Source organism: Aedes aegypti, chromosome 1 (genome assembly GCF_002204515.2).
Source record: "Aedes aegypti strain LVP_AGWG chromosome 1, AaegL5.0 Primary Assembly, whole genome shotgun sequence".
NCBI lineage: Eukaryota > Metazoa > Arthropoda > Insecta > Diptera > Culicidae > Aedes > Aedes aegypti.
In genome coordinates, this window is record NC_035107.1 from 151,518,946 (window position 1) to 151,534,054 (window position 15,109).

The 15,109-nt window shown below is 41.4% G+C and overlaps 1 protein-coding gene across 3 annotated transcripts in view; it reads left to right on the forward strand.

Moving 5' to 3' along the window:
- LOC23687751 (gamma-glutamyltranspeptidase 1) overlaps positions 1-15,109 on the forward strand; it is a 698,533-nt gene that overhangs the window by 555,656 nt on the left and 127,768 nt on the right. For 2 of the 3 annotated variants that reach the window (XM_021851035.1, XM_021851054.1), the window contains exons 11-12: positions 4,417-4,462; positions 13,283-13,452. In XM_021851035.1, coding sequence (XP_021706727.1) covers positions 4,417-4,462; positions 13,283-13,452 — 216 coding nt within the window. Of the gene's footprint in view, positions 1-4,416; positions 4,463-13,282; positions 13,457-15,109 lie in introns of all 3 variants that reach the window. The other variant, XM_021851045.1, reaches the window with a different exon arrangement.

Consider the following 15,109-nt stretch of genomic DNA (forward strand, 5'->3'; position numbering starts at 1 on the left):
GAACGACAACAGCAAGTTAAGGATCTGCTGGCCAGTGCTGGTTTCCTGATCCATAAGTGGTGTTCCAATTCCAAGCAGTTGCTGGAACGCATTCCAGAAAGTGATCGTGAAACTCCCAAGGTCCTCGAAGAGCAAGGTATCAACACTGTCATCAAAGTGCTTGGTATTTTGTGGGATCCTCACAGCGATGATTTTCTGTTCTCGATCAAATCTCCAAATTTGAACTCCGAATCCGAAGCCAATACCAAGCGAACGATATTGTCCGAAATTGCCAAGCTGTATGATCCACTTGGATTCTTGTCGCCCATAATTGTTCTCGCCAAGTTACTAATGCAACAGCTGTGGCGTAGCAAGGTTGGCTGGGATGAGCCTGTCGAGGACGAAATAAGCCAACAATGGATGCAGCTGAAGAAGTCCCTTGAAGCAACGAACCAGGTGCACATTCCAAGGCGTGTGCTGATTGATGATGCTGAATGCTACGAGCTTCATGGTTTTGCTGACGCTTCGATGTCGGCCTATGGAGCGTGTGTGTTCATTCGAAGCGTATTCAACGAGTCGGCGCAACTACAATTACTGTGCAGCAAATCCAAAGTGGCCCCTTTGAAGGCAGTGACGATTCCACGGCTGGAATTGTGCGCTGCACTCCTGCTAGCGCGTTTGGTGAATAAGGTTCTACAGTCAATCAAAATGCCGTTTCATCGTGTGGTGCTCTGGTCGAACAGTCAGATTGTTCTGGCTTGGTTGCGCAAATCTCCTGACCAGCTCCAAGTGTTCGTGCGCAATCGTGTTGCTGCAATCCGAGAAGAAACAGAAGATTTCGAGTGGATGTACGTCCGGTCGGAGTCCAATCCGGCTGATATATTGACTTCGCAGCACTAAACCGTAATCGCACCTGCTCATGTGATGCGAAGTTTTCTGGATGCGAAGCTAATGTCAAAGTCGAAACAATGGGACGGCGGCTGTGACGACTTCGGGCGGCTTCCACAGATGTAAATAAGCGGCTAAATTGACCTCTTACACACTAAGTCATTATTGACGAACTTCAATGAAATGTTATGCATCTTGTGAAATTAATATTTCTGACGTCAAAATTTCACTGAAAACTGTTTTATTTTGATCAATTATGATGTGCATTACTCTAATTTGGCAAGGAGTATTTTAGACTTTGTTCTGAGCGATTTTCTCTCACTGTGTAAATAAGTTCGCAGCTCCAAACAGAGCTGCGATCGCATTCTGGATTTAACCAAAAAATACAATAGTGTCACGTGGGCAAATGCCCATCGAATTAGTGAAAAATTAGTTGTGGTGGCATGGACCAGACTTTTTGAAACAAGTGAACATGGAAAATAAGCCACCAGAAGAGATTATTGAAGACATTCCGGAGCTACGTGTTGCTCCAACAGTGTTACCTGTAATTGAAGAAGAATAGTTAGCAGTGTTTTCAAAGTACAGCTCCTTCAGAAAATTACAACGTGTAATTGCACTGGTGTTGCGTTTCGCCACCGACTGCAAGAAGAAGAACTCAGCTTCACGTGTGAATAAGACTATCCCTACCGTGGCTGAACTTCGTCTTGCAATGGACGTTATTGTGAAAGTGATACAACGAGAAGAGCTCAGCGATGAGATTGCTCGAGTCGAATCGGGTGAACAGTGTCGAAAGCTTGGTTCGTTGGGACCGATCCTTGTAAATGGTGTGCTTAGAGTCGGAGGACGTTTAGAGCATTCCAAGCTACCATATGGTGAAAAGCATCCGGTCATCCTGCCGTGTAAAAGTGCGATTGTGCGAATGCTGATTCGTGCCCTACATAAGGAGCATTTGCATCTGGGACCAACTGGTTTGGTTCATGTGATCCGAAGAGAATTATGGTTAATCAATGCTGCTGCGACTGTTCGTGGAGTGACCAGATCTTGCGTGAAGTGTTTCAAGGTCAAGCCCGTCGATACAAGCCAGTATATGGGAAATTTGCCGTCCTGCCGCGAAACACCTGCGCCCCCTTTTTCCGTCACTGGCGTAGTTTACGCTGGGCAGTTTCATATTAAGCAGGGCTTGCGCAAGGTGACCACAGTGAAGGGATATGTAGCGGTTTTTGTCTGTATGGTTACTCGAGCCGTGCATCTAGAGCTGGTGTCAGACATGACCACCAGTGCCTTCATCGCTGCGCTACAGAGATTCGTGAGTCGGCGTGGAATTGTGCATCAGCTGCATTCCGACAACGGCACCAATTTTCGTGGTGCATATCATGAGCTGAATCAACTCTACCAGGCGTTCAAACAGGAGCAAAATACCCACCAAATCGAGTCGTTCTGCGTGTCCAAGGGAATTGAATGGCAATTTATTCCGGCGGATGCCCCCGAATTTGGTGGTATATGGAAAGCGGCAGTCAAGAGCATGAAGAGTCATCTGAAGAGGATCGTTGGGAATGCATCCCTGAATTTCGAGCAGTATGTGACTGTCCTGGCAGAAATTGAAGCGATCCTGAATTCCCGTCCGCTATTCGTGACATCATCAAGGTCAGACAGTCCCGAAGTGATTACGCCTGCCCATTACCTTATCGGGCGTCCTCTCACCGCAATACCAGAGCCGTCGTATGAAGACATCCAAGTCAACCGATTGGATAAGTGGCAGCACCTGCAAATGCTCCGAGAGCATTTCTGGACGGCTTGGTCCCGCGACTACCTGAGCAGCTTGCAGCCTAGAAAAAAGAACCAGAAACTCAAAGCGAACATTATTCCTGGAATGATTGTTCTGGTGCACAACCGGAATTTGCCCCCTCTACAATGGAAGCTGGGTGTCGTTACCAAGACCTTTCCTGGAGTAGATGGCTTGGTACGAGCCGTAGACGTCTACAGCGACAAGTCAACGTTTCGCCATCCGATCAACAAATTGTCAGTCCTGCCGATAGAAGACAACAAGGCCTACTTCGGCCCATCACAAGTTTCGGAATAGACATTTCAACGTGGCGGTGAATGTTCCGTGTACGGAAGAAGTCATGCGATGCGTGAACATCTTTTGTTTCCTTTTCCTTCCATTTCTATCCCGCGCGTGTTGAGACTTTTCTTCCACGCCCCACCTTCATGCACGATCACGCCACGCAAGGCTCTGTGCAGAGGAAGGAAGTGTGAAAAAGTAAGTCTTCGAGAAAGTGTCGACAACAACCAACGTGTTTAGAAGAAAGTTCCAACTCACGTGTAAATTTAGTTAATTAAAGAGTAGTTAAGTACAAAACCCAGTGTTCAAGATCATTTCCCAGTAACCCAGTCCTAGTTCCGAAGAAGTGTCCTCCCGAAAGAGCCGTAAAGTGTATCGGCTACAAGACGAAGCGTCCAGCGAGGGATCCTTGCCCTCTAGCTTCGACCGTCCTCCGAAAAAGTGTTACAGTCCACTTTGCTCGTTCCCCCAGACGGAACAAACTCTGAATAGTAAAATTACTCTTGCCATTTCTGCATTTTGTAGACGCAGTCAGCAAGTAACGGTCAGCCAGAAATGGCGGCGGTATCAATTCTTCAATTTCCTTCCGTTCCAGGATTTTCAGAATTTCATGATAGTATTGATTTGCTAGAGAAAAACAATCGAACAATGCGTATAAGTTCGTATATCAGATAGTTACATGGAAACAATTTCTTACCCAGAAGACGATTGATAATTTCTTCAGAGAGTCCAAAACTCAGCAAAACATTCACCGTCACTAACTTCCATTACCAAAACTTCTTCTTCTGTTGAATCCATTTGAAATTTTGTTTGAAATCATGAAAATGGCGACAATCCGTGCGTACATAATAGCGAAAAAAGACATACACACTCTCATATAATAAATATGTATGTGTGTAAATATTGAGGTTTTTTCAAACCAAAAAACTTTTCAAAAATCGAAACAAATTATGTCAACAATTAAAAAAATATTTTATTGAATCTACGGAACTTATGTTCCCATCAGATTGGTGTAAAAACAACAATTACAATTTTTGGGACAACAAAATTTAATATTTGTATTCAACAAAAATAATTGTAGTATACAAAAAAAATATTTCAATAATATTTATTTTTGAAACAAAAAGGCCTGTTTTCTCTGCGTGAGTTCTTAGTTTTACCGTGGATTCAATAGTTTCTACAAAAAAAAAATCATTTCAGTGTACTCATAAACAAAACAATGTTGCCAAATATGAGCTCAGCAGCATCCGGGATGATCATTTACATGCTCAATGATGTTGAGACTTAGTAGAGGTTCCCATAAGAAATCAATAGTTTGCTCCAGTAAAGGAATCATTCTTAAAACATACCTCCACTAAAGGAACAGTGTTCCTATTATTGGTGCAAGGATTTTTGCAAGGAAATTTCAAATGATTGACTTTGAAGACAACACTATCATAATTATTGTAATTCAAATTGTGCTAATAATCCTTTTTTACTTATTTCAGGTTCTAATGGAGATGCAGTTTCTGTAACGAGTTCCATCAACTTTTAGTAAGTATCCTTGTGAATACAATGGGTTTTTGATAATGGCAACGTGATTAAAAATTTTGATGTTTTTTAGTGCGATACGTGGAGGGAGACTCCCTCAGGGAGTACACACCAAACCCATTCAGCAAGTTTTTTTTTCGGAAATTTACCGAGCTGAAGTCGTCAGCAAACCAAATTGCTGAAATTTCGGCACAATTTGCTGAAGTTCAGCGATGTTGCTGGTGGTCAGTAGGATTTGCTGTAAACTTTAGCCAACCAAATTGAAATTTAAGCAAAAAATTGTTTGTAGGGTTCGATCTTTTTTTGTTTTTTACAAGAGGGAAATCTGCAAACAGATCCCCTGAGAAGGTAACTCAGGGAATGCGGGGATAACTCACCAACGACGACCCGCTATAACCAGCCCATGCACTGTACTTGAGCAATTCTTTTTATTTTTTTTAACATGGCAAGCAACTATGTACTTCAGTGCCTACCATCGGGGGGAAATCAATTCTATAAAAGGATTGGAGTTTATTGATACCCAAAAACACTCCTCCATACCCATCCCCTCGAATCAGACGAATAGTATTAAAATCGTGAAAAGGGACATCTTTATCAGAAGTTAGCCATGTTTCACAAAGAGCAAATATGTCACAGCGCGTACTGTGAACTAACAATTTGAACGCGTCAATGTTTTTAATAATGCTTCTACAATTCCACTGTAGCACTTCGATCGTACCCCCGACCTCGTTGGTTAAAGTAGCCATCGAAAGATTTGATCGAATCAAGAATCGGCCAATTTGAAGCCAGTCCCCTCAGAAGAGGTTTTTCAAAAGGAAGAATCATACTGATAAGGCTTATAATAGCGGGTGAGACTTCTAACGTTTCGAATATGATATCTACTAACCCAGAAAGAGTCATTTTTCCAGAAGCATCGACATATTCTTGTCGATTTTCCTGATGACAATTTATTTGGTTTTCTGAGTGATAAATTGGGATATCTGGGGTTTTAGATGTTCCCGGAAGTGACGGGAAGTCTCCAGCTGATAATCTAAAACCAGGAGGTTGAACTTTAGTGGGGTTTCTGTCTCTTCTTGATTTTTCCATGGATGGTTGGAGAACCTGCCTAACAGCTTCGTTTTGAGAAGCCTGCTGGCGTTGCTTGAGCTGTTTTGCAATGACTCGCTTCCTCTTGGTTCCTGTATTGATGACAGTATACTCTTCCCCATCCTCAGAGCCTAAGATCTTAGATCGCTTTGAATTGTAAATGGCCATCATTTGATTTAGAGGCCCATTTTTGGCATAATTTGTTCGATGATGATTTGTCAAGAATAAATTACGATCTCGTAGTTGCCTAGAAGGAACGCAGAAATTTAATTTTGATAAGATTTCTGTAGACTTTTAACTTACAAGGAACAGGGTAGGTGATAAGAAGACCACCTCTCACCCAGGAGACCACGTATCAAGTTTGCCGACGTGAACTTTATTTTGATTTTTGCAATGTGTTTTTTAGGTCGATAAAGCAGCAGCGAATCCTTTCAGATATGTTGATAAAGCAGAACAAAATGCTGAGTAAACATTGCAAAATATTATAAACTCAATTAAATTTACTTTGAGTCAACTAAATTATAGTTGAATTTTTACGTTTGACGTATTCACATTCAATAAAAAATATGGTTGTTAACAACTATAGTTGTTTATAACAATATACTGTCTAATCAACTATATTTATAGTTATCTCTAAATTAACCTTAAAATATAGTTAACTTGACCGGAAAAATGATTACAAATACTTTATTTTGTTTTCCGTGTGGAGTGCTTTTTAGTGGGCATTTTTTCCAACTAGCGAACATCCAACCATCCAATCATTCCATGTAGCGGACCCCCAACGAGCGAATCCCCACTGTACTCCATTGATTTCTATCAGTTTATGAAATGGATTTTTCATAAAATAATATTTAACATATCATAAAAATCTTTTTAATATTAAAAAAATAAAATGACACACTGGGGCGAAATTGATTACAATATCACAAAGCAGATTTTAGAATTGAACATTTTTCTATCTATAAACTTGAAAAAGATGTCGAAATTCTTACAACTTGAGTATTTGATCAGTTTTGCAAAATTAAACTTTAAAAAGCTGCCGAAAACGAAATTGAATCCCTTGAAATAAGCATACTATTCGAGATTGAACGGTTTTATGAGCAAATAAAATATATTTGCTATGCTGTATGATATCAAAAATAAGTTCAGTAGTTCATACTTAAGCTTGAAGAATATTTTAAACACCCTTAATTTACATTTAGGCATAGCACTAGTGGATTGTTTAACACAGACATTTCCAATTGTTTTGCTTACACCTTCAAAGGGAATTGAATATTTCTCTGCAAAACAGACCCTAATACAAAATAAATAGTTCAAAATCATCATTAGACATCTATAAACTAGAAAACATGGAATGTCTGTGGTGTCAATGAAACCTGCAGCATCCTTGGAAGGAAATGTTTTTTTGGTACCGACCAGATCAAATTCACCCCGATGATCAATGGATCATTGAATGTAGTTTTTGCAAGTGCTCGCCGCATCAAAACAAAGGCGCCACTGTATATGGGATTTAACATTGTGACAGCATTGCTGTTCTGTCAAACACACAAGGCTACGGTGGCGCTATCTATGCTTTACACAGCGGTCGTTTTGGTTATTGTGATGATCCATTGCCCCCGGATTACGGTACAAAGCCAGATTGGTCGTCCGTGGCTTTCCTCAGCGGTATGGGTACGATTACGCGGAGACGTATGTCCCGGTGGAGGGACTGGATACGAATAGGGCTGTGCTAACTGTAGCAAACCAGGAGCGTCTGCTGATTCATCAACTCGACGTAAAGACGGCGTTCTTGAACGGAACACTACAAGAGGAGATTTACATGGTTCCACCCAAGGGTCTTGTCAAAGGATCTAAGCTATTTTGTCGTTTGAACCGTGCACTACATGAACTGAAACAAACGTTTGAATGAAAGATGGAGAACGGTTGTTCCTGGTTCTTTATGTGGACGATATTCTCATCGTCTGGCGTGATATGAAGGTTATCTTGGTGATCAAAAGCTGTTTCAAGAAGGAGTTTGCAATGTCGGATCTGGAAGAAGTGAGCTGCTTCCTTGGTATGAATATCGATAGAGAGACAAACGGTTCTTGAGGATTTCACAGAAAGGATATTTTGAGAGTCTCTTTCGACGTCTCAACATGCAGGATTACAAACCAATTGCTACACCGGTAGAGAGCCATCTGAAGTTAGAGATAGGAACTGAACTGGAAAGAACGGATAAGCCTTATCGAGAGCTTGTATGCTGTCTGGCCTACGTGGCCCATACTTCGCGACCGGATTTGTGTGCTGCAGTGAACGTATTCAGCCAGCTACAAAGTCGTCCGACCAACGCACACTGCAGTTATTTGTAACGGATTCTTCGTTATGTGAAGTGTACTCTCGATGTTGGTCTGGAGTTTTAAAGAGGAGAATCTGAAGCAGCATTGGTGGTATTCTCCGACTCAGATTAGGGAAACGACATCAATGACAGGCGATCGATGAGCGGCTACATTCTGTGAGTATTTGGAGGCACAGTGGCTTGATTGACGCGAAAGCAGCAAGCAATGGCAGTGTTCTCAACAGAGGCCGAGTTTGTGGTGCTGTGCACGGCTGCCATTTGGATGTGGGGATTGTTTGGAGATCTAGGCGTTATTATCAAGGGATACGTGGTGTCTTACGAGAATGATCAATCCCTTTGCGAGTGGCAAAAGAGCCAAGGGATAGTCGTCGTCTGAAACACGTCGACATCAAGTTTAATTTCATCCGGGAGCTGGTTCAACGAGGTGATACAGTTATTAAGTACATTCCTTCGGAGGAACGACAGTTGGCGGATTGGATGACAAAAGGGCTATCAGCGGTGGCCTTCAGACGACTTTTGGAGGAGATTATTATCAGGTATTCCAGAAATTAAGTAGGGGTGACGAGAGACAATTTTAGTAACGGGTTCTCGAACAGCCCTGCAAGTGAACTCAGTTTTGTCGCTTATGTAATGGCGCCTTTAGCGACCAGTCTCTAAACACGTTGTTTAACTTTGCTCTTTAAAGTGTCGCGTTTCAATGTCCCTTCGAATTCCAATATGTAATCCTATCATATACGGTTGTTAGCTACGGACATAGCCTAACTATCATCTCTCACGAGGGCTGGCCCAACCAACGATATGTCTAGCAGCGTTGTGAGTCACATTAACACATTCGTAAAACATGAACGGTACACGGAGAAATCAGACTACTCAAAAATAAGTTCTTTTTACTCAAATTAGGGTAAACTGCATTTAGTTTTTACCAATGGTTGGGTTGTTTTGCCTCTCTCGCAACAGCGATGTTGACAAAAACAGAGAGAGACGCAACGACCCAGCGTCGAAGTTCAATGGAATGAGCCAAATTTGGGTTCTTTCGAGTTTACATAACGTTAAGTTGTTTTAACTTAACTTCACAATCTAAAACACTTCTTCCTAAGGCGACTTCTTCTACGCCATTATCTGCACTTCATTTTCTGTTACCTTCATCACATTCTTCTCATTTTCTTTTCCGTTGAATGGTAGCTCCGGACTCCGCGCTGTGTTGCACCTCTCCAGTACTATATTTCATTCAGCCGGCATGGCCGCTATCACTTCCCGTCGGTTGCACTCACACCAAACCTCCAACTCGTACAGTCTTCCTGTGTAGTTCCCGACAGCCATTACTGCTCCATTCTTCACAATTTCCGCTTTATCACCGGCGAAGTTCACCTGCATTCCTGATCTCGTCACACGGTTCACCGAAAACAAATTGTGGCTCAAACCAGGGAGATACAGCACATTTTTCGCTTCACATTTCTTCATTTTCTCGCCGACGACAGCGTGCACCACCACATCGCCACAGAATTCCGCCAACATCTTCTCGCCGTTTGCCACACTCACTTGCACCGGTTGCTCCTCCAATCGTCGCATTTCTCTGAAGACATTGGGATCCTTCACCATGTGGTCCGATGCACCAGAGTCTAGGAACCACTGTACTTTCACCAGCTTTGTTTCTTCTTCTTCTTTCGACGCAACGAAGCAAACGCCGGCACGATCCGAGGAACGATCTTCTTCAATCACTACGTCAGCTTTATTGTTTCTACGTTTCACAAACTCGCTCTCACTCGGATTAACTGGCAAACGTACACGGCAATCGGCTTGCTTGTGCCCTATTTTTCCACACCGAAAACAACGCAGTTTTCGCCGCACATGCCAACTGGTCATGGCGACATCTTCTCTTTCGGTGTCGGGGGTCAAAAAATTCTTCCTCTTCATATCGCCTAGGGCGCGTACAGTTGTCGTCAAATGAAAACAACCTAATGATAGCTATATGTCAGTTAACACAAATTTAAGTTATCCCACGGAAGAGCCGAATTGCGACAAAGGAGGTCAAAGTTGGGTTGATTTGCGGCTCCGTGTAGGCGTACCTCGTTGCGTATACCCCCCAGGGAATACCAACCACTCCTGTGACAATAGAGGTAATAAACTATAGAGGAAGAATGTCGCTGGCGTCGCTGCAGGAACATCTTTTGCTGGCGGAGATAGGAGGGGCTATAAATGTCAACGCGAAAAAGTATGCAGTTTGACACTTATGTACCCGACATGTTTCTGAGCGAGAACAAAGGGAGCAGCAGCGACATTCGTCCTCTATAGTTTTCTATCTCTATTCCTGTGACTGCCGTCATTTTCTTTGCTACCGAGCTGGCGCCAAATGCTGGTGCAGAAAAAAAGGTGGGAATAAAATTTTAGTATTTGAGCGCAATAAATGATCGGAATAAAATAAATATTTTTGCAAAGAGTATGACCAATAGAAGTTTTGTGTAAAATTTACTGCAATATTGGTCAATGAAATGATTGCTGACATTTGGACAATTTTGAAAGTCATTAGAAGATGACCTAACTCGATTATGTATGCATTCAATGAAAATCTGTTTAACTGCAACACGTTGCGGTTAATAAATTTTACACACAAAAAAAATATCGAGAATTTCGATATATATTTTGATATTTATTTATCTTCAATATATTTTGAGCAGAGGGAGAATGTGAGATATAAAATCCACTGCGTTGAACAATTGCAGTTGCATTGATCATAGCAATCGGGTCGCGTTTGTCTGCGATACACACTGTCATGTTCGTAGCCTAAGTGAAGCACTACTATCACATTTTCTCCAAATGATTTCATTCTGCCTCACTTGCAAACCAAGATCTGCCAGGGTAAGTTCAGTGTTCACCGCGTGGATGGTGATTCCTCTCCGGATGATAAATCCAAAACTCCACAAAACTAAATCCTCTTTTAGTTACAAATTAAATGACAATTTCAGCATAATGAATGCAGAGTAGTGGTTATCACTTTGAATTGAATAAGTGCCCTAGTGTAGATGTGTATGTGAAACTTAGAGGAAAACAATATGCACTCTGTTTAGAAAAACACCCAGAATCTGGGTGTAAATATTTCAAATTGGTTAATATTTCCATATTAGACTGGCCCAGCTTAGTATGGGAGAAAAATAAAGTTGTATAATTCCACGGGGCACCCACCAGGATTATTCTTCAGGGTTAGAGGAAGACTTCCTGAAAGTTTCAGCTCATTTGGTCGTTCCATGAGCTGGCGCAATTGAATTGAAGTTAATATGGGATTTTCAGCTCCAACATACAGGAAACAGCACATCATCTCCTGTTTGAGTCAGGAAAATTGTTGATCGCGTTCAATTGAACCTAGAATGTCAAAAACACTACTTGATACTATAGCAAACAATATTGTAGAAGGTTGTATGCTGAATAAAATTGATAAAGTTGGTGTTTTAACTATCTGAAGTAGATTTGCAATATTGCTTAGTATTCCTTCAACTTAGCTGGGTGGTAGCCACTAAGCGCATCATAGCCACTGTGGTAGCCACTAAGCGCATCATAGCCACCTATGACGCTGGGCGAGCTGTGGCACAAGGTGCATGCACATGTGTGATTGTACGGGAGTGCTAATCTAAGCCTAACTTTCAACAACTGAAAGCTAAATGAAAATGAGCTTAAATCCAGATATAACCTTCGGCAATTATGTTCATTAGCGTATCAACTAGTGAATTTGTCATTCTGGGCTCAATTGAACGCGATTAACTAGTGTACGAGACAAAACAGTGACATAGGGTCAATTTTAAATATATTCGAGACGAATATTGCATACAAACTTTGAATTGAATGCGCCAGCTGGGGGGGAGCAACCAAATGAGTTGAAATTTTGAGAGAGCTTTTTTCTTACCCTAAGGCACATATCTAGGGGGTGCCCCGTTGAATTTTACAACTTTTTTGTTTAAGGGCCAGTCTATTCCATATGCATTTTGATGAGTATGGAAAGTGTGTGCAAGTTTCTCGAGGGAAAACAAAAACAAACTGTGTATGACGAGCGTATGCGAATGTTCGTTAGTTCAAATGTCACTAAGCTCTATTAGTACACGGTAAAAAATAAGCACCATGCTATAAGAAAGTTCTGCACTTGGTTTCGCACTACTGTTGAATCTTGACAAAATCAAGGTAACAGCACTTGAATTCAACGTTGCATGTTTTGATTAGAAATAAAAACAAGTTAAAATAAACATTTCCGCCTGACCCAGATTTGAATCACCAATCTTCGGAGTGCAAGTCTAGTGTCTTACCTCGACACCAACTCGCATCTGTTGAAAGGGGTTGAATTGATCTCAATCATTTTCTACAACGAGCTGTCAATGATTGCTTTCATACAAAAGACATGATGTTCAAAATCAATGACTTTTCACTTCAGAGTCTAGTTCTAGAGACAGTGCTGATTTTTTACCGTGTAGGCATAAAAGAGCAGGCCCATCACAGACCCTGCAGTGGAGGTAAACATATTGTAAGATAGAGGTAAGAGAAGGAAATTGAAATATAAACCTATACAGTGAATAAAAGAGAGGTGCTGATGTGGTAGCAATATAAGTTAGTAGCCTGCGGTTGGAGCGCGAGCCTAGTTGTGTTTGGTGTGGTTTTAGTTTTCCACAGGTTATGGACCCAAGAACAACTGGAGGACGCTGAGGCAACTCCGATGAGAAACAACGAGGAAGCACCTGGACGAGGAGGCTGAATCTCGCTGAGGAGGTAGAGTTTGGACGGAAGGTGGAGTCTGGACGGGAGGTGGAGTCTGGACGGGAAGTAGCTTGGACGAGATGCCCAAGAGTCGGAAGCCAAGATGCTGAGAGCGAGGCTGGACTGTTGCGGCGCCGGTTGATCGATTAGCGAACTCGGTGGTGCTGGGGGGGGGCAAGGAGGAGGAGCTGCCGTTGACCAAGGCGAGGATGAGGCAGCTTATCAGGAGGAGCTCTAAGCTAGGAACAGTTCGGCTACTCGGTGCCAGAAGGAGCTTAGAGAACAGATGGAGCTTAGTGGCAGATGTGCGGTTCGGAGGTTGTGTGATGAGTAGTAGCATTGGGAAGCAGGTACATCACACACCCTGCAGCGGAGATGTGTGGAGGTAAACGTATTGTATGATAGCTGCAAGCAAATGAAATTGTAATATATACCCAGACATGGAATAAAAGAGAGGTGGTGAAATTGTTTTTGTTTATTGGGACTTAGAACCACTGCGTCCATTGAGTTGAACCTTTGTGTTATGGGTGGTGACATATCAGCGATATCAGCCTGCAGTAAAAACGGTAGCCTTGTTGTTTGTGTAGTAGTTTTATTTTTAACAATTAGGATCATCATAATCATCTTGTATTTTTCATTTATATTCGATATGTTTGATTTACTTCTAGCTTTGGAGCTGCTCTTTCCGGTAAAAGGACTGGTATTATCGTTAACAGTGGTATGGATGACTTTTCATCGCCGGGTTTACAAAACTATTTTGGACTTCCTGGATCGAAGCGAAACTATATACAACCACAAAAGCGCGCGCTTTCGTCAATGTCTCCCACTATTATAGTAGGTAAGTATTGTGTTTTATTGGTACATTCGGTACATTACAACAACAAAATCCTATGACTGCCCAAATTACCATTTAGCGACTTAGCCGTATTCATCGGCACCAAGTCGGTTTTATGGTCGATTTCAAGGCATGGCAATATGGTACTTAAGAGCTGCTTCCCTGAAAGTCTCGTTAAAAGATGACTGAATGAGCTAATATCAAGAAGGAGTTTAATTAAACGATGCTCCATCTGAGGGGCGCTAGTGCCGAGTAAACAAATTTAGGCTTTGTCCTTATCAAACCATCAAATAATACTACTGATAATTGCGCTTAATAAAATGTGGTTTTATAATGTCCCAATTTTAGTGCCAAACGCTTAGGTTTAGATCAAAAACACATTGTTACTCAATTTTCTAATGTTTTCCGGTTTAGGTCCAAAAAAAAAATTTAAGTGTTTTTTTTAGATTTTGTTACACCCCTTGGCTTAAATTCAAATTTTGGTTGTATTTTGTTTTCCTAACTAATTGCGAAAAAGCTCTAAAACTTGTTATGCAGTTTGAAAGCGCGCACAATTTTAATTTAAGGCTTACTACACAGCCAATTCAGATTACCGACCCTAGTAAAATTTTACTGGGTTTGGGAACTACGGTTTTTTTCGGTAATTTTTACGTTTTTACTGGCTTTCCAGTTTCCCATGTTTCATGCTTTGCTTCTCCGAATACTGTTTTTTCAGAAATCAATACAAATTAAAACCCAATCGACATGGACATGGACATTAGCCTGGGACACGGTTATATGGAAAATTTAGATTCTCGGTCCAGTCAACTTTTTGGATTGCATTTAGGTCCCATAACAACTGTGCAAAATTTGCATCAGGAACATCATGGCGAAAACTTGGTACAAAGGAGCAAAAATTTTAAGGAAAATGATTTTTTTCTATTATTTTCTCAGACAATTTTGCGGTTTCCAAGAATGTTTCCGTATCATCTTAAAGCAATTTTTCGAACACTAAACAATTGGCAACCATATATGTTGTAAAACGGTACATAATCCGGGGTGGCGAATAACTGGTACATGGCGAATACCGGTACACCTTCCCTACTTTCACTGAGATATGAGCATACCGTAGATGTTTATTCTCACGAAAAATGCATGTCGATGTCCATTAGTGTGGGACAAAATTTAGATTCTCGCTCCAGTCCACTTTTTGGATTGCATTTAGGTCCCATAACAACTGTGCAAAATTTCAGCTCGATCGGAGAAACTATATTTTAGCGCCAGCCGTTTAAAGTTTGTATGGGATTTACTATGGGAAAACTTACTTTTGCAGAGAAAAATCGCCAGAGGTCGTCCAGTGATCTCTATAAAAATTCTGAACATAGACCTCGTTAGGTATTTTTACGATGAACAACATTGCCGAAGACCGCAAAGCAATCCGATGCTTGTGAAAAAAGTTATTAAGCATAGAGTATTCGGAAATTTTGCCCGATTTTGTTATTATTGTTATTCCTTTACGTGTTAATCAACGTCGCCTTGCTAAAAGGTTTTCATTCAATAACTTTTTTCTCAAGTGTCGGATTGTTTCGCGGTCTTCGGCAATATTCTTCATCGTAAAAATACGTATCGAGGTCTGTGTTCAGAATTTTTATAGAGGTCAATGGGCGACCTCTGGCGATTT